This window comes from Corticium candelabrum, chromosome 7 (genome assembly GCF_963422355.1).
Source record: "Corticium candelabrum chromosome 7, ooCorCand1.1, whole genome shotgun sequence".
Classification (NCBI taxonomy): domain Eukaryota; kingdom Metazoa; phylum Porifera; class Homoscleromorpha; order Homosclerophorida; family Plakinidae; genus Corticium; species Corticium candelabrum.
Genome location: NC_085091.1, coordinates 7,379,625 through 7,398,831, shown reverse-complemented (window position 1 = coordinate 7,398,831; position 19,207 = coordinate 7,379,625). Strand labels below are relative to the sequence as shown.

Here is a 19,207-nt window from a genome sequence, read left to right as displayed (position 1 = left end):
AAGCAAAAGAAAATATCGACTCATCGCCGAAAGATGGAACCTCTGATCGAATGCGAGCAGACTCAACCGGAAGCTCTTCTTCGTGCCATCGATTTGAGACAAGACGAACGGTCGATTCAATGCTCTGTAGACGACTTTGCTGCTATTGCATCGGATGTGGTGTATCACCGATCGTGTTAGAGACAATTCACCAATCCGAGAGCTCTCGAGTACCTCGAAGACTCTCCCGTGGAATGGAATGAAATCTACACGAAGGCCTTTACACACCGTGTGCCAATATAGAACCTCTACTGTTTTCGAGTAAATTTGTCTGCACAATGGTAGACATCTGCTCCGACTACGACACATAGTTAGGGAACGGTGGCATAGAAAATGCTAATTACCGTACCGAGAAACCGAAGCATCGTTTGCGTCACCGTTTCAATGATGTCGTACAATTCTACAGGCCGGATGGCTTTGGCATGCCAGACCTCGTGTACGGTCCCGATACTTCTATTTCCGAGGTAATCGATTTTGTACACTTACTAGGCCTACGGACACTCTTCGAGATCTTGCTTTTCAAATTCTTCGCTCGGTATTAGGCACTCGTGACCACGATCAGCTTTCTCGTGTTGACTTTGTCATAGATCGCTATCCATCCGTATCCATCCTAGACGCAGAGCGCAGCAAGCGTGCCTCTACCGGCGTTATTGTTTGCCATATTATTAATGCGTCTCGGCGATGTCCAAAGCAGTGGAAGAAGTACCTAAGCTCTGGAAACAGCAAGAGTGCTCTGCTGGACTTTTTAGTAAACGAGTGGACTTCTTCTTGCTTCAGTAGGATGCTTCTTGCTTCAGTACCTGGCTCTGTCTTTCTGTTAGTGTGTCTGTCTGTTTATTAGTGTGTGTTTGTATGTCTGTCCATCTGTCTGTCAGTCATTTTGTCTGTCAGTGTGTCTGCCCATCTGTCTGTCAGTGTGTTTGTCCGCCGGTTTGTCAGTGTGTCTGTCTGTCTGTGTATCAGTGTGTCTGCCCGTTTATCTGTCTGTCCGTTTGTCTGTTAGTGTGTCTGTCCCTTTGTTTGTCTGTCTGTTTGTCTGTCAGTGTGTCTGTCTATCTGTCAGTGTGTCGATCGTTTTGTCTATCAGTGTGTCGGTCTGTTTGTTTGTCCGTCTGTCTGTCTCTCTCTGTCTGTCTGTCTGTTTGTTTGTCTGTCTGATTGTCTGTTGTTCTGTCAGTGTGTCTCTCCGTCAGTCTGTCAGTGTGTCTGTCTGTCTGTCTATCAGTGTGCCTGTTAGCCTCGAATTTCCAGACCAGAGAGCGCACGAAGCGCGTGAACTCTAGTCTGGACCAAGTCGATACTAAAATGATTTTGAAAGTATTTATCAATAGCGATGCTAAATGGTGTCTAACAGCGTAGGATCGTTTTACCTAGATCAACAGATCATTTGTAAATGCCATGAGATCTCACGAAGAGGGAGATGTCTGCCGTGTTTGCTGTGATATCTTGGTAGACGGCATGAAACGACGACTCTTTGATTCTTTGGCAGACCGCTAGCTACTCTAACTGCTCGACTAAAAAGCGAGACTACCGCTCGACCAGTTGTCAAAGGTGATGGTTTAGCGACGCTGCTGTGCATGTCCTGTCACCGCAAGCTTGAAAATATCGAAGAACTGAAGCTGAAACTAAAACTAAGATGTTTGTGTGTGCAGAGTCTAATCATTGTTCTGGCATGCAGAGTTTAGTCATTGTTCTGGCGTGCACTTAGCCGCCCACGAGGATTTCACACGCGCACAATCAGTGCTAGTGCACTTAGCATAACCAATTATTGCTAAGCCAATCAGAATTTACAACCGAGATTCGGGTTGTAGAAGCTGATTGGCTTAGAAGGGCTATTTCCGAAATCATTTAAGTATTGACTTAGTCCAGACTAGAGTTTGTGCTTCACGGGTTCTCTGGTCTGAAAGTACGAGGCTATGTGCCTGTTTGTCTGTCAGTCTGTCTGCCTGTCTGTCTGTCTGTCTGTTTGTCAGTGTGTCTGTCCATCTGTCTATAAGTGTGCCTGTCTGTTTATCAGTGTGTCCGTCAGTCTGTCAGTGTGTCTGTTTGTCTGTCTGTCTCTCCGTCTGTCTGTCTGTTTGTTTGTCTGTTTGCCTGAATGACTGTATGTCTGTCTGTTGGTACGTGTGTATGTATGTCAGTGTCTGTCCGTCTGTCTGTCAATGTTTTTGTGTGTTAGTGTGTCTGTCCAGCTGTCTGTCATGTTTTGTCCATCTGTCTGTCAGTGTGTCTGTTCGTCTGTTTGTGTATCAGTGTGTCTGTTCGTGTGTCTATTAGTGTATCTGTCTGTCTGTGTATCAGTGTGTCTTCCTATTTTGTTTATTTGTCCGTCTCGCCGTCAGTGTTTTTGTCCCTTGGTGTGTCTGTCCATCTGTCTGTCAGTGTGTCTGTCTGTCTGTCTGTCTGTCTGTCTGTCTGTCTGTCTGTCTGTCTGTCTATCTGTCTGTCATTGTGTCTGTTAGTGTGTCTGCCTGTCTGTCAGTCAGTGTGTCTGTCTTTCTCTCGGTGTGTCTGTCTGTCTGTTAGTGTGTCTGTCTGTTTATCAGTGTGTGTGTGTGTGTGTGTGTGTGTGTGTGTGTGTGTGTGCGCGCGCGCGTGTGTGTCTGTTTGTCTGTCAGTGTGTTTGTCTATCTGTCATTGTGTTTGTCTATCTGTCATTGTGTCTGTCGTTTTGTCTATCGGTGTGTCTGTCCATTTGTCTGTCAGTGACTTTGTCTCTCAGTGTGTCTGTTTGTCTGTCTATCAGTGTGCCTGTCTGTCTGTCAGTGTGTCTGCCTGTCTGTCTGTTAGCGTGTCTGTCTGTCCACCATCGTGTCTGTCTGTCTGTCTGTCAGTGTGTCTGTCTGTCTGTCAGTGTGTGTGTCTGTCTGTCTTATCAGTGTGCCTGTCTGTCAGTCAGTGTGTCTGTCTTTCTCTCAGTGTGTCTGTCTGTCTGTCTGTTAGTGTGTCTGTCTGTTTATCAGTGTGTCTGTCTGTTTGTCAGTGTGTCTGTCCGTCTGTCTGTCTGCTTGTCTGTTTGCCTGAATGTCTGTCTGTCTGTCTGTTTGTCTTTTTGTCTGTCTGTCTGTCTATCTTGTTTTCAGTGTGTCTGTCTGTCTGTCTGTCTGTCAATGTGTTTGTTCGTCTGCCTATCAGTGTGCTTGTCTGTCTATCAGTGTCTGTCTGTCTGTCACTGTGTCTGTCTGTCTGTCTGTCTGTCTGTTCGTGTGTCTGTGTGTTTGTCTGTCGGTCTGTTTGTCTGTTTGCCTGAATGTCTGTCTGTCTGTCTGTTGGTAGGTGTGTATGTATGTCAGTGTCTGTCCGTCTGTCTGTCAGTGTTTTTGTGTGTTAGTGTGTCTGTCCAGCTGTCTGTCTATGTTTCTGTTCGTCAGTATGTCTGTCTGTCTGTCTGTATTTCAGTGTGTCTGTGTGTCTGTCTATCTGCGTGCCTGTCTGTCTGTGTATCAGTGTGTCTGCCTGTTTGTGTGTCTGTCCATCTGGCTGTCAGTGTTTTTGTCCCTTGGTGTGTCTGTCCATCTGTCTGTCAGTGTGTCTGTCCATATGTCTGTGAGTGTGTCTGTCGGTCAGTCAGTGTCACGTGTCTGTCTTTCTCTCAATGTCTCTGTCTTTCTGTTAGTGTGTCTGTCTGTTTATTAGTGTGTGTTTGTATGTCTGTCCATCTGTCTGTCAGTCATTTTGTCTGTCAGTGTGTCTGCCCATCTGTCTGTCAGTGCGTTTGTTCGCCGGTTTGTCAGTGTGTCTGTCTGTCTGTGTATCAGTGTGTCTGCCCGTTTATCTGTCTGTCCGTTTGTCTGTCAGTGTTTTTGTCTGTTAGTGTGTCTGTCTCTTTGTCTGTCTGTCTGTTTGTCTGTCAGTGTGTCCGTCTGTCTGTCTGTGTGTCTGTCTGTCAGTTTGTCTGTCTGCCTGTTTGTCTGTCAGTATGTCTGTCTATCTGTCAGTGTGTCTGTCGTTTTGTCTATCAGTGTGTCTGTCTGTTTGTTTGTCTGCCCGTTTGTATGTCCTTGTGTCTGTCTGTCTGTCAGTCAGTGTGTCTGTCCGTCTGTCTGTCAGTGTGTCGGTCTGTTTGTTTGTCTGTCTGTCTGTCTCTTACTCAGTGTGTCTGTTCGTCCGTCTGTCTGTCTGTCTGTCTGCCTGTCTGTCTCTCTGTCTGTCTGTTTGTATGTCTGTCCGTTTGTTTGTCTGTCTGTTTGTCTGTTTTTCTGTCAGTGTGTCTCTCCGTCAGTCTGTCAGTGTGTCTGTCTGTTTGTCTGTATTTATGTTCTTCTGTTTGTCAGTCTTCTTGTCGGTCTCGCTGTTTGTCTGTCTGTCTGTCTGTCTGTCAATACATTTATTTCTTATACATGACGTTATGCTCAAGACAAATAAGTTCTGATTAACCTAAAAATTTTTATACTGTCTGTCTGTTTGTCTGTTTGTGTCTATCTGTCTGTCTGATTGCTTTCTTGTTATAATTATCTGTTATTGTAGGATGGATGGACAGCATTGCATTGGGCTGCTTACGAGAATCACTCCAAAGTTGTTTGTATTCTGTTAGAGAATGGATGTGATATGAACATAAAAGACAATGTAAGACATATTGATGTGAATGTGAATGATAATATTTTGTAATCATTGTATTGTGAATTTTGGTGTCGGATGGAAAGATAATGACATTTTATAATGTATACAAGTACTCTATATAGATGGATCGACTGCAATCGAGTGATGTGGCAGTTAGTGATCATTTACACACACACGCACACGCACACACACACACACACACACACACACACACACACACACACACACACACACACACACACACACACACACACACACACACACACACACACACACACACACACACACACACACACACACACACACACACACACACACACACACACACACACTGCCAAATAAAATGGCAAATGGATAAGGAGCTACCATTAAACGGTAATGCCCCCAGCCAGATGGCTGGGTTCCTGTGAACTAATCAGGAGCTCTGGGCCGTGCTAAGCAATCTCCTGAAGCCTGGCCAGGTGCTCGCAGGAGCACCGACTGCGACGCCAACTGTGGTATGGGTGTGGGCACTCGAAATAAGTCCCAGACGGATCCCAATGGCTGATAGACTTTGTTGCAGTCGGAGGCCTTTGCTACCTCAGTCAAAGCCCAGGTACTCATTTATACTCCTGAGGCAAGAGAGGCAATTGTGTGCGAGTTTTTTGCAGAAGGAAATTATGCCAAAGCTAGCACTTGCCATCACTGTGCCTTGAACTTGCAACACTGCAATGTCCCGTATGTTTCCATTCTCCAAACGCACTCTCTAACCTATTGAGGTACAGCACACACACACACACACACACACACACACACACACACACACACACACACACACACACACACACACACACACACACACACACACACACACACACACACACACACACACACCTGATGCAAGCAGACAAACAATCTGCATGCACTGGTCGGGACTGTGCTCTTAATTTGAAGCTTTGTGTTTATCTTGATGAATAGATGACATGTCACTGAGTATCAAGAAATACGATTTACTCTAATGATTAACTGAGTATTATTTAGAGATTTTAATTATCTTTGTTATTCTATATTGAGGTTTTGTTGTGTTTGTTGTAGCTCTTCATGTTCTCCGTCTATCAGGAGGAATAATAGTGAAACATCAAATGATCTTCCTCTGCTGTCATTGTGGTCACGTGATGTTTACTGTGCAGGTCACGTGATGTTTGTAACGATATAGATGAGAACAACCGTCTCATAGTGTGAAGAGTGAATATTTAATTCTAGATACTTTTATTTGTTCAAGAGATGTTTTGTATTATGAAATATAGAGTAGAATGTAAATAGTAAACAATGATATAGAATACTCTAAAATAGTTATGATTCACCAGTATTTCCGGGTAAGCTAGTGGGACGTTAGAAATATTGATACAAAACTTTGTTGGGAATGCGTTAAATGTACAATGATGTGATATTTAATTAATCACGTGACTCACGTGACTGGCATAGTATCCTTTGCGTCTGTTTCAGTTTGGATAATTTGGCAGCACAGTAATAAATTAATTAATTAACAATTGTATCAATGTAGATCTCTAATTTTTATTTTATTTTTCGTTATTAAAAATGAAAAATTTACCAATTATTATTTATTTTACTCCATTAGCTATTGAAAAGGTAATTTAGTTGCCGACTACCAAATTTATAATAAACAAGTAAGTTGTTACACAAAGCTGACAGAAGTTGACAATCACTGAGAAATCTATATCAGATCACAAAATAGTGCACGTGACTCATACGACTAAATTAGAAATGATGTTGGCGCATGCGTACAGTCACTGAGAAATCTCTAAGATTACAAAATAGTGCACGTGACACACGTAACTCAGGCGACTAGTTGATGTTGGCGCATGCGTACAATCACGCGATCGAATTTGGGGGCCCCGATCTCTATCCGAGTTGCAATCTGTAATTGCGTTCTCTAGAGCTAGTGGGACGTTAGAAATATTGATACAAAACTTTGTTGGCAATGCGTTACATGTACAATGGTGTGAGATTTAATTAATCACGTGACTCGGACGAATAGAATGATGTTGGCGCATGCGTACAATCACTCGTTCGAATTTGGGGCCCCCTAACTCGATCGGAGTTGCAATCTGTAATTGCGTGGTATAGATCGTTTGTTAGTAAGTTAAATTGAGTAGTAATGTAATAGTTATGGTGATGAAGTGTAAGTTTGTTGTGTGAGAGTGTCGTGTTGAGTGATTTCTCGTTTGTGAGTGAAATTGTAAAGATTTGTTGTGATTGATGTGTTGATGTGATGGTAGGATGAGTGAGACACACATCACACATGGATGAGAGACTTCATTCAGCAGTGCAGGACAACAAAGTTGATGAGGTGGAAGCTCTGTTGAATGCAGGAGCGTCACCCAATGCGTGTGGTGGTAGTTTAGTATGTTATTGACTGAGTGACTCGTTTTATTGTTTGTTGATAACAACTCACTCTATTGTAGGGATGGCCTGTACTTGTTACAGCTTGTGATAAAGGCTACATTTCCATTGCACAATTTCTCTTACAGAAAGGAGCAAATGTTAACAAAGCAACTCCTAATGTAAGTGTTGAGAGTGAATGAATGAATGAATGAATGAATGAATGAATGAATGAATGAATGAATGAATGAATGAATGAATGAATGAATGGATGGATGGATGGATATATTTCAGATATAACTAAACAGCCAAATATACAGAAATCACTGATATGCTAAACTAGAATGTAGACAGCTACAGTCACCAAACGTAATCCATACGTATAATAATTTACTAACTGTCAAAATTATGAAGCCCAAATAGACTGATGGATGGATGGATGGATGGATGGATGGATGGATTTTCTATACATATATTTTCAACATATGGCTGCTCTATTACAGGCTACTTGTCTAACAGTCAACATCGAATACAATCCAATAGTTTGTACCAATAATGCAATATACTAGTTCTAAAAGAGTTCTTAGACAGTGAGGCGAGCCTCACTGACGATGCTGTCAACACAGTCAAGATGGACTGGATGGCGCTTCGATGACCTCGTCCCTCTAACACAAAGAATTGCAGATCGTAGTAGAGAAAAACTCAGTCTGCATCGTATTAGTGCCATTGTTTGACTGTAGGAAGTGTCCTGTTTGTCTGAGATCAGGCTGGCTAGCCGTTTGTAGAAAGTGTTTGCTTCTCTTCCCATGCCTCCAGTTGACGACAACACCAATGGAGGGAAGCTACTTCCTTCAACCTCTCTGACTCTCTCGCCATAGGCTCTCTGCTTCTCAAGTTCATGGATGGATGGATGGATGGATGGATGGATGGATGAATAGAATGATATTTCAATGATGTAATGAGATTTGTGATAGGACGGATATTACATTAAATACAAATAATAAAACACAATTATTGTTATTACAGGGTTACACTGCTTTAATATCTGCAGCATATCGTGGTTATGATTCACTAATTGTTATGTTATTATCATCCAATGCTGATGGTAATCTGAAGAGTAAGGTGAGTGTTTGTATTTGTTGTTGTTGTATGTGTTGATGTGATGTATGAGATGTTATGTACTACTAATAAATGTATTAATATTGAATATTATTATAATTTTATTTAATTAATAGAAAGTGGAGAAATACAAACAATTTATAGAAATTTGTTTTCTATTTATTGGTTGGTTTTAAATAAATTATTATTTATATGTATGTATGTATGTATGTTTGTTTGTCGTTTTGTTTGTCTGTAGTTTTTGTGTCTGTCGGTTTGTTTGTGTTTTTGTCTGTCTGTTGTAGATGGTTTATTGTAAACATCAAAGCTAATACAGTAAACGTTATATCACTATAACAAATTAGTAACTAAAAGTTCAAGATAAATGACCATAGTGATGGATTTATGTCTGTCTGTCATTGTGTCTGTTTGTCTGTCTGTCTGTTTGTCTGTCTGTCTTTTTGTCTGTCTATTGGTAGGTGTGTATGTATGTCATTGTGTCTGTCTCTCTGTCTGTCAGTGTTTTCTGCCTGTCCGTCAGTCATTGTGTCTATGCGTCTGGCTGTCAGTGTTTTTGTCTGTCAGTGTGTCTGTCTTTGTATCAGTGTGTCTGCCTATTTGTCTGTCTGTCTGTCCGTCTGTCTGTCATTGTTTTTGTCCGTTTGTCTGTCAGTGTGTCTGTCTGTCTGTCAGTGCGCCTGTCTCTCTGTCTGTTAGTATGTCTGTCTGTCTATCAGTGTGTGTGTGTGTGTGTGTGTGTGTGTGTGTGTGTGTGTGTGTGTGTGTGTGTGTGTGTGTCTGTGTCTGTGTCTGTGTCTGTGTCTGTGTCTGTCAGTTTCTGTCTGTCTCTTTGTCTGTCCGTATGTCTGTCTGTCTGTCTGTGTGTCTGTCTGTCTGTCTGTTAGTGTGTCTGTCTGTTTGTGTATCAGTGTGTCTGCCTGTTTGTCTCTCTCTCCGTCTGTCTGTCAGTGTTTTTGTCTCTTAGTGTGTCTGTCCATTTGTCTGTCAGTGTGTCATCCCGTCTGTCTGTCAGTGTGTCTGTCCGTCTGTGTATCAGTGTGTCTGCCTGTTTGTCTGTTTCTCCGTCTGTCTGTCATTGTTTTTGTCCGTTTGTCTGTCAGTGTGTCTGTCTGTCTGTCAGTGTGTCTCTGTGTGTGTGTGTGTGTGTGTGTGTGTGTGTGTGTGTGTGTGTCTGACTGTCTGTCTGTTTGTCTGTCTGTCAGTGTGTTCGTCTGTCTGTCTGTCTGTGTGTCTGTCCATTTGTGTGTCAGTGTGTCTGTATGTCTGTCTGTCAGTGTGTCTGTTTGTCTGTGTGTCAGTGTGTCTGTCTGTCTGTCAGTGTGTCTGTCTGTCTGTGTATCAGTGTGTCTGCCTGTTTGTCTGTCTGTCCGTCTGTCTGTTAGTGTTTTATCCCTTAGTGTGTCTGTCCATCTGTCTGTCATTGTTTCTGTCCGTGTGTCTGTCAGTGTGTCTGTCTGTCTGTCAGTGTGTCTGATGTGTATCAGTGTGTCTGCCTGTTTGTCTGTCTGTCCGTCTGTCTGTTAGTGTTTTGTTTCTTAGTGTGTCTGTCCATCTGTCTGTCAGTGTTTCTGTCCGTCTGTCTGTCAGTGTGTGTGTCGGTCTGTCAGTGTGTCTGTTAGTCTGTGTATCAGTGTGTCTGCCTGTTTGTCTGTCTGTCCGTCTGTCTGTTAGTGTTTTGTCCCTTAGTGTGTCTGTCCATCTGTCTGTCAGTGTTTCTGTCTGTCTGTCTGTCAGTGTGTGTGTCGGTCTGTCAGTGTATCTGTTAGTCTGTATATCAGTGTGTCTGCCTGTTTGTCTGTCTGGTCGTCTGTCTGTCGGTGTGTCTGTCCATCTGTCTGTTAGTGTGTCTGTCTGTCTGTCTGTCAGTGTGTCTATCCGTCTGTCTGTCAATGTGTCTGTCCATCCGTCTCAGTGTTTCTGTCTGTTTGTTTGTCTGTCTGTTTGTCTGTCAGTGTGTCTGTTTGTCTGTCTGTCAGTGTGTCTGTCTTTTTGTTTGTGTGTCCGTTTGTCTGTCCGTTTGTCTCTTAGTGTGTCTGTCTGTCTGTCTGTTTCTTTGTCTGTCTGTCTGTCTGTCTGTCTGTCTGTTTGTCTGTCAGTGTGTCTGTCCATCAGTTAGTCAGTGTGTTTGTCTGTATTTATGTCTTTCTGTTTGTCAGACTAAGAGACTCGCTGTCTGTCTGTCTTTCTGTCAATACATTTATTTCTTACACAAGACGTTATGCTAAAAACAAATAAGTTCTGATTAACCTAAAAAATTCTATACTGTCTGTCTGTTTGTCTGTTTGTGTGTCTGTCTGTCTGTCTGATTGATTTCTTATTATAATTTTCTGTTATTGTAGTATGGACGGACAGCATTGCATTATGCTGCTTTCAACAATCACTCCAAAATTGTTCGTATTCTGGTAGAGAATGGATGTGATATGAACATAAAAGACAATGTAAGACATGTTGATGTGAATGTGAATGATAATATTTGTATCTAGGATCCATGGCCCGTCCTTCGTACGGGCAAGATACTGCAGTGCAAAGCTAGGTCCGGGGACACGTCACGTGCAATCTTTGTTGCGAGGTCCCAGATGTGCTGAATGAATTCGAATTTTGCTCTTCGCGCTTGTTTTGATAGAAATCGACACACTCCCCGTGTAGCGCTTGCTGCACAAAACGTGTAGGTTGGATTTGGTACAAATGCAATCAGAATTTGGAGAGAAACAAAAGCGCTAGAAGAGTAAGTTTCGTCGGCAAGAGATATTCGATTGCTTGAAGCTTTGCGAAGGACGACGTTGCATACAGTCTAGACAGGACTGGTGTGGGCGTGTGTTCGAATGAACGTGAATGTGTAGCGTTTGCGTTATCGAAAAATTTTACGTGGGGGTCGACCCCTCGAAAGGGACTTGGTGCATAATTTTTTAAATTTTTTTACGCAAACCTTTCCCTGTGCGTTCCGAGTGTGCGTACCGATCTCGGTTGCGAACGGACAAAAGACGTGGCTGCCAAACGTGAACACACACACACACACACACACACACACACACACACACACACACACACACATACACACGCACGCATGCACGCACGTGCACACGCACACACACACACACCAGACATTTTGAGCTTTATATATTAGATCATTGTATTGTGAATTTTGGTGTGCATGGTGTTAGCACAGCTTTAGCTACTAGTCAGGGTTCTAGCCAGGCATGCTAAGGTGTAGTGGCCCGCTATGTCTTCACAACTGCCCTCTACGCTTTCCACATGTCTACGTGTTCAGAACTGACTGCTACACCTCCAATACTGACTACACATGTAGGTACCATACACTACACCTGCATCTACGCTTCCAATAGAAATTAATTTATATCAACAAATTATTAAGAAATAATAAATAAATAATTTGCATAATTAGCCTCCAACTTACAGACCAGAGAGCGTGCGAACTCTAGTCTGGACCACAACACTACTAAAACGATTTGGGAAGTACTTATGAAAAGTGATGCTAAATGGTAGTCTAACAGCGTAGGATTGTTTTACCTAGATGAACATATCATTTGTAAATGCCATGACATCTTGTACAAACGAAAAAGAGACGTCTGCAGTGTTTGCGGTGATGTCTTGGTAGACGGCATGAAAGCACGACTCTTTGATTCTTTGGCAGACCGCTAGCTACTCTAACTGCTCGACTAGCGAGACTACCACTCGACCAGTTGTCAAAGGTGATGGTCTAGCGATGCCGCTGTGCATGTCCTCTTACCGCAAGCTTGAAAAGATTGAAGAAGTGAAACTAAAAGTAAAACTAAGATGTGTGCGTGCACCAGAGTCTTCATGACGGCTCTGGTGTGCACTTAGCCGCCCATGAGGAATTCACACGCTCCCAATCAGCGTTAGTGCACTTAGTATAACCAATTATTGCTAAACGAATCAGAATTTACAACCGACATTCCGGTTCTAAGATGCTGATTGACTTAGAAGGCTATTTCCGAAGTCATTTTAGTACCGTTCTGGTCCAGACTAGAGTTCACATGCTCTCTGTTCTAGAAGTCTGAGGCTAACAATTAATTTATTTCTGGAAATTAATTGTTTGTAAATTATTTATATTTTATTTATTTAATATTATTTATTAATAATGTATTTATATAACTAATTGTATGCAAGTCATTTATATATTATTTATGAATTATTTATTGATATAAATTAATTATATGCAAATTATTTATTCATAATTATTTTTATTACTTTTATTGCAGCTACGCATGCTAAGGTACACATCTACGCGTACACTGACTACTCATGTAGCAGGTAGTGTACACTACACTTGCACACGTGCAGTTATATCTTTAGCCTTGTATAATTAATTATATTAATTATATAGCTAATTAATTAGTTATATCTTTAGCCTTGTATTAATTAGTACAGTTTAATTAATTTAAGAATGTAATAGATACGTCACTATCAGTGTGCTGCTCAGTGTGATTTGTAGATGTTACTCTCCCAAACCATCAGTAATTTTATTTTAGAAATTGTCACAGACACTACATGCCACGCCCACGTACCAGAATGATGTGCCATGCCCACACAGCTACTTCCAAAACTCCGGTCTATAACTCCTGTCTACAACCCTGCTAATTTATAGAAAATTCTATTTATTTTGTTTGATCTACAGTCAATACTCCAGCAGGTGACAAGAAACATGTAAGTATAAACTGGTGTATTATACATCTAATTTTATTATTATGTATTTTGATGTATTAATATGAGAAGATGTTAATCATACTTGGATATTGTGTGTATTTGACAGGATAGAGAAACAGCACTGCAATTAGCTGTCAGATGTAATCAGAAAGATGCTGCAGATGCAATCAAGGCATTCACTGTAAATTGTGTGTGTGTGTGTGTGTGTGTGTGTGTGTGTGTGTGTGTGTGTGTGTGTGTGTGTGTGTGTGTGTGTGTGTGTGTGTGTGCTGTAGCTCAATTGGTTAGAGAGTGTATTTGGAGAATGAAAACATCCGTCACCTTGCAGGCTTTCAGGTTCAAGTCACGGTTATGGCAAGCTAGTTCATAATTTCCTTAAGCAAGAAACTTACACACAATTGCTTCTCTCTACTCTGGAGTATAAATGAGTACCAGGTCATTGACTGGGGTGGACATGACTGCTGGCTTGGCAGTAGCATCATGCAGCAGACGGGTAGTTGTGGGCCTTGGTGTCCGGTCCCAAAGCTGCGTCATAGTCAGTGTCCCTGGATGACTCTGGCCAAGCTCCAGGTGGATTGTAGCGGTGGCCGTAAGCCTCCACGTAGCGCATGAAGGCCCTGTGTCTAGAGGCAGGGGACCTATCTCCACAACTGACCTTATGGTTGACGTCATTCATGAATGACGTGGAGGGCTTGACATTTGTCAATTTGTGTGTGTGTGTGTGTGTGTGTGTGTGTGTGTGTGTGTGTGTGTGTGTGTGTGTGTGTGTGTGTGTGTGTGTGTGTGTGTGTGTGTGTGTGTGTGTGTGGTGCGATAACTCAGTTGGTTTGAGAATCATCGTATGGAGTGTGTACATCCGGGACCATGAAGGGTTGCAAGTTCAAGTCACAGTGATTGCAAACTGTAGCTTAATATCCTTAAGCAGAAAACTAACATACATTTGCTTCTCTCGACTTAGGAGTATAAATTTGTACCTGGTCATTGACTGGGGTCCTAAGAGGCCATCGGCTGTGTCGTGACGTCAGCCACTGGGGTCCTGGTGAGACTCTGTGTGCTTACACCACAGTTAGCTCATAAGTCTGTGCTCTTGCCAGTGCCTTGTCTGGCTCCAAGAGTTTGCTAGCGCAGACCCAGTGATCCCTGAGTAGCTCACAGGGCCAACTTAGCAGCTTGGGGTGTGACCTCTAACTCTAACTAACCTCTAGCTCCTAACATTTAGGGTGTGTGTGTGTGTGTGTGTGTGTGTGTGTGTGTGTGTGTGTGTGTGTGTGTGTGTGTGTGTGTGTGTGTGTGTGTGTGTGTTGATATGTTTACCTGTATGTATATTTATTTTAATGTTATCCTGTTTGTGCAGGTGAGTTCCCCAACTGCATCTTCAGCATCAGTTGTACCTAACAGCAGTAAGTCATAATGCAAACAATGATATAGAGTTTACAGTGTCCTCCCACTAGAGCTTGACACGCAGGCATTTTGTTGCTTAATTACTTTGTATTAATGCAGCTCTTCTAAGCATATTGTGTCAGCCGCATGGGCTGCACCAAATCCTAGTACACTACCATAGTGTTCCTCACTTGTGTAATAATTTGAATGTGATAGCCAATTATCTGAGTGTGACAAGCAGATATATATTTGATTGACTTATGCAAACACTTGTATACAAGCTGTATGAGTACCTGAATACATCTAATGTGTGGTATGTAGATAATCATTACAGTAAACGTTGAGATGATAGACTGTAATAGAGATCTAAATACATATACCGTACAAGAAGTCTGTATTCTGTCGTGTCTTCAGTTTGTGAAGAAGAGAATTAAAATCTACTTTCAGTGTTCAGTTCTACACTTTGTGTAGCCAGTGCATGGTGCAGCTATAGTAACAACATTTCACTTGGCATTGATGATGAGGAGCTATGACTGACAAAGTGCAATTTAGCGGTCATTCATTCATTGCAATTGGTAATTGATCGATCAACTGGTGTTCATAACTGACCACAATTTTTCTTTGATTGGACATACCTACATGACTGTTCAAGGCAAAATAATAGTTATTGCATGGATGGTATTGGTAGGGTATCAATGAGCAACCCAAAAGTTCATACAACTGATGGAACAGGCAAGATCTGGAGTTGATGATCTCCAGATGTGTGAATTCAAAATGACGTTTTAGAGCAAATATCATATTTATTACCCCAAACACCATTTATTGCATGAGCTGCAGTCGAATGGATAAACAGTGTGAGGGCCACATGTTGGTAACTAAATTGTTTGTTGAACAACAACATTCTCTTGATTAGCTTTCTGATCTATTGATCAGTTTATGTTATTTACTTTACAGACGTTGCTTTAACTAAAATTTAATAAAATTTAGTTACAATGAAGTATAATCACCATGACAACCACCTGTCATCATCATGATCAATAACAATGCAACTAATCAATTTTTATGTTTATATTTTGATAGGAAATATATAAAGTAGTGAATATGATGCAACAAATAAAGAAATGAAATTTAATGTTGATACCGATAATTACAAGAAGAGATTGTGAACTCAAATGTGAATGAATACCAAAAATTTTAAATGTCAAGTCAACCTCTTTACTACCTTAGAGCACAATGCCCGACCAAATTTTTTTATATACTCCATGGCCACTAATTTCTGAGTTAATTGTGTGTGTGTGTGTGTGTGTGTGTGTGTGTGTGTGTGTGTGTGTGGGTGGGTGGGTGGGTGGGTGTGTATGGGTGTGTGTGGGTGTGGGTATGTATGGGTGTGTGTGGGTGTGTGTGCTCAGTTGGTTAGAGAGTCATCTAATGGAGGGATTACATCCGGGACTTTGCAGGGTTACAGGTTCAAGTCACACTGATGGCGAGCTATGGCATAATTCCATGGACAAGAAACTCAGACACAATTGTCTCTCTCAACTCAGGAGTATAATTGAGTACGTGTTCATTGAGTGCTAACAATGTCCGTGAGCCACTGGGGTCCAGGTGGGACTTTGAATGCCCACACCACAGTGGGCATTGCAGTTGTTGCTCTTGCAAGTACCTGGCCAGGCTCCAAGAGATTGCTTAGCACGGCTCATAGCTGCTGCGTAGTGCACAGGAACCCAGCCATTTGGCTTGGGACGTAACCGCAACGAACGGCAGCTCCTTATCCATATGCCATTGTGTGTGTGTGTGTGTGTGTGTGTGTGTGTGTGTGTGTGTGTGTGTGTGTGTGTGTGTGTGTGTGTGTGTGTGTGTGTGTGTGTGTCAATGTGTTCTTTGCGTAGTCATGTTATTTAATATTTACGACAGGTTCTCTATGGTAAAATGTTAATTTTGTATTTACTATATTATTATCACATTTGATAAATTTTGGTAATTAACAGAAATTTAATTAACAATTTTTTAAATTAAGTAAATAAAATTTAATTAATTTTACATTTTTACTTTTTGTGTTTGCAGTTCGTACAAGCTCAACAGCAACACCATCAAATGTTCGTCTCTCTACTCCAGTGACACGAACAATGAGGGTCAGCTGATTACTTTTGTATTGATGTTTGGTAGTGAATTTCGTTTGTTTTACACAGACCACTACACCTACACGACAACCTCCAAGACAAGCGACTGGAAAAGGAGATGAACAGTCAGTAGAGCAGCTGATACAACAAATAGAACAACCGAGAAATGAAGGTTCAGCAAAAGATAGAGAAATTGCTGAAATGAGAAAACAAAATGCAGACCTCCAGACGGCATTGAGAGGTGAGAGACAGCAAACAGTAAATGCACATCAGCACATTGTTGAACTGAGACAACGCATTGTAGATCTACGACGTGCATTGAGAGATGAGCAAGTACAAAGAGAACATGCAGTTGATAGAGAGAGGAGAGACAAGCAACGATTAGAACGAGAGAAGGACAATCTTCAGCAGCAACTAAATCAAGAGCAAAGAGAAAAGGCCAACATTTTAGAGCTGCTGTCAGAATCTGATGCTGCAATTGAACGTTACAAGCAAGAAAATGAAGTTTTCAATATTCCTTCCCATGACATTCAATTGACTGGCACAGAACTAGGACGTGGAGCATATGGAGGTGAGATACTGTATGCCATTTGATCACAAGGATGTCTCTTTAGTTATTCTAATCAGCTTCATGATGACCAACTGCATATTGTAAAAATCAATATTTACATCTCATTTTACTACCAGATGTCTGTAGGCTATTACATTGTTCACTCGCTTGTACAATACATTTATTGAGTTATAGAGTGTATGTTTGGTTCTTCCTAGCTAAGTGAAGTGTATCTCACTTTTGCTAACATTCACAGAAGTGAGTGATACAATAACTTTAATTAAACAGATTTGGTTTCCTGGCTTTATAACAATCATTTGAAGAGGGTCTGAAAGCATTTGAAAGACCACTCTCTGCTTTTTGTTTTGCTGACACAATTTTTATTTTTATTGGGTAACTGAGCATGCATACTCATCTTTTTAGGCTGGCACTTATAGAAAGACACGACACGACTGGGTAAAGTCAGCTTGTTCTGGCTTAGCAATGAAGTTGTGACAGGTTGCATCACTAAGTAAACTGCAAATTAAATACCTGACACTTTACATGGAACTTACCAACACTGACTTGGGTAGAACTGCTTGTGAGAAGGAATTAATTTAAGAAACTGTACTGTGATTTAGTGGTTTGTGTTGGATATTGGTGTGGCTGTTCTGTTGCTGTCAAACTGTTGTATGATCATTTGGCTGCTGTTCAACGCAACATTCATCTTGTTCAACAAGAAGCATCTGTAGCATGGAAGATACATCATCCAAACATTGCTGCTGTTTGTGGTGTCACTCTGGAGTTAGAAGAGAAGAAGGCATGGATTATCATGGAATTACATAGCGGCTCCATGTCTGGTGTGATTGATGCATGTCAAGGAGATGTTGCACCTCTCACTCTACGAGAAAAAGTTGACATGACACACGATTCTTTGTGTGGACTGGATTACATTCACTCGATGGTAAGAACATTAAATGTTAATGAGAATAGATTCATCTTGTATCATCTCATTGACTGAAATAGTTGACGACAATCAGAAGTAATTTTGAAGCTTATTTGGTATTTGATTGCTGCAGTATCAAAGACAGGCAGGCAAACAGACAGGCAGGTAAACGGACAGACAGACATACAGACAGACAGACATCGACACCCTTGCATTTTGACTATATATTTGACAACCACAATTTTGACTATAATAGTTTATTTTATGAAAACTAATTTATTGACAAACAAAAAGGGAAAAGCCAGACTGTCGTGTGATTAAACGATGAAGGAGGAAGGTAAGGTTACAAGACTAAAAAGGAGACTATAAATTGATGGGTTGATCAGTTGGTAATGACACAATGAGATAGAATCAGTAATACAATTCTAAAGACACTCCAGATTTCAATTATGGAAAACTGACACAAATAAGTAAATTTTCAGACAAGTATATCAAAACATAAATAAAATTTATTTTAAATTGTTTGTTTTATAACTGTTTGTGTTGCTATAGCAACCTACAGAGATTCTGCATGGTGACATCTGTCCAAGGAACATCCTGGTTACAGCAACGATGAGAGCCAAACTGGGTGATCTAGGAGCCGCTCGTTTTCAAGATGCTTCACTTTCAGTCGGTCTGCTCAGTCCACAATACACACCTCCTGAGAGATTTGATGTTCCAACTTCAGCAAAAAGCACCAAGACCGACATGTACAGTATTGGTGTGACCATATGTGAGCTCTTCACTGCTGTTCCTCCAGATCGTCAAAAAAGAAGAGATCAAGTCTTACTCATCCGTCAGCTAAATGTCCGTTCCTTATGTAAGCACTTGATGAGAGATGATCCTGCCACGCGACCAACAGCAACAGAAGCCCGTCATACTATCAGTCGTATTCGTGATACAGACGAGTATAAAGCATGTCCTCCTAAACGAATGGTAAAGGGCAAGATGGATGGAATAGCTGATGTCACTGTCGTTTAGTCCATTTGGTGAAGTGTACATTTGATTGAAGCATGTGTTTGTTACTTGACACCATTTATATGTTGTTACAAGGTATTCACTTAGCAATAGCAATATCTTTAGCTTTGAAGGATCACATTGTATTTTGTTATCTCATTGGTGAGACATTATAGAACTAGCGTGTTTTACTGTTTGAACTTTGACATTGTTATTCAGTATTTGTAGGTTTGATGTGTATCACCTAGTCACGTGACATTATAATATGTTTTGATTCTACGTACCTTTGATATTATACTTACTACTTACCACAGTAGTAGATATAGTCACTTTAGTAAACTACCTGAGCATAATTAATATTGTTATAAATTATTAGAATTAATATTGTTATCCATTGGCACTATTTTCTGTTGATGCAAGTCACATGACGTCATTCCTTACTAGAGTCCC

The 19,207-nt window shown here is 41.2% G+C and overlaps 1 protein-coding gene across 3 annotated transcripts; it reads left to right on the top strand.

Annotated features, from left to right (window-relative positions):
- Window positions 1-6,657: 6,657 nt before the first annotated feature.
- On the top strand, window positions 6,658-19,015 carry LOC134181979 (probable serine/threonine-protein kinase DDB_G0281745). Of its 3 annotated transcripts, XM_062649283.1 has the most exons (12): window positions 6,658-6,737; window positions 6,879-7,003; window positions 7,065-7,163; window positions 8,008-8,103; window positions 10,440-10,538; window positions 12,893-12,967; window positions 14,141-14,186; window positions 16,231-16,298; window positions 16,356-16,527; window positions 16,591-16,857; window positions 17,457-17,779; window positions 18,314-19,015. In XM_062649283.1, exons 2-12 carry the CDS (start codon window positions 6,902-6,904, stop codon window positions 18,779-18,781), a joined length of 1,815 nt encoding a protein of 604 aa, XP_062505267.1. In that variant the 5' UTR covers window positions 6,658-6,737; window positions 6,879-6,901; the 3' UTR covers window positions 18,782-19,015. The 3 variants fall into 3 exon arrangements, with proteins under 3 accessions (XP_062505267.1, XP_062505266.1, XP_062505268.1); XM_062649282.1 differs by having other exon boundaries at window positions 6,671-7,003; XM_062649284.1 differs by lacking the exons at window positions 6,658-6,737; window positions 6,879-7,003; window positions 7,065-7,163 and adding an exon at window positions 7,921-7,936.
- The last annotated feature ends 192 nt before the right edge of the window (window positions 19,016-19,207 follow it).

Coding starts and splice junctions, on each gene's coding strand:
- LOC134181979 (XM_062649283.1), top strand. CDS start 6,902: ATGGATGAGAGACTTCATTCAGCAGTGCAGGACAACAAAGTTGATGAG. Junction 16,299..16,355: donor CAGTGACACGAACAATGAGG/GTCAGCTGATTA, acceptor TGTTTTACACAG/ACCACTACACCTACACGACA. Junction 16,858..17,456: donor AGGACGTGGAGCATATGGAG/GTGAGATACTGT, acceptor ACTGTGATTTAG/TGGTTTGTGTTGGATATTGG.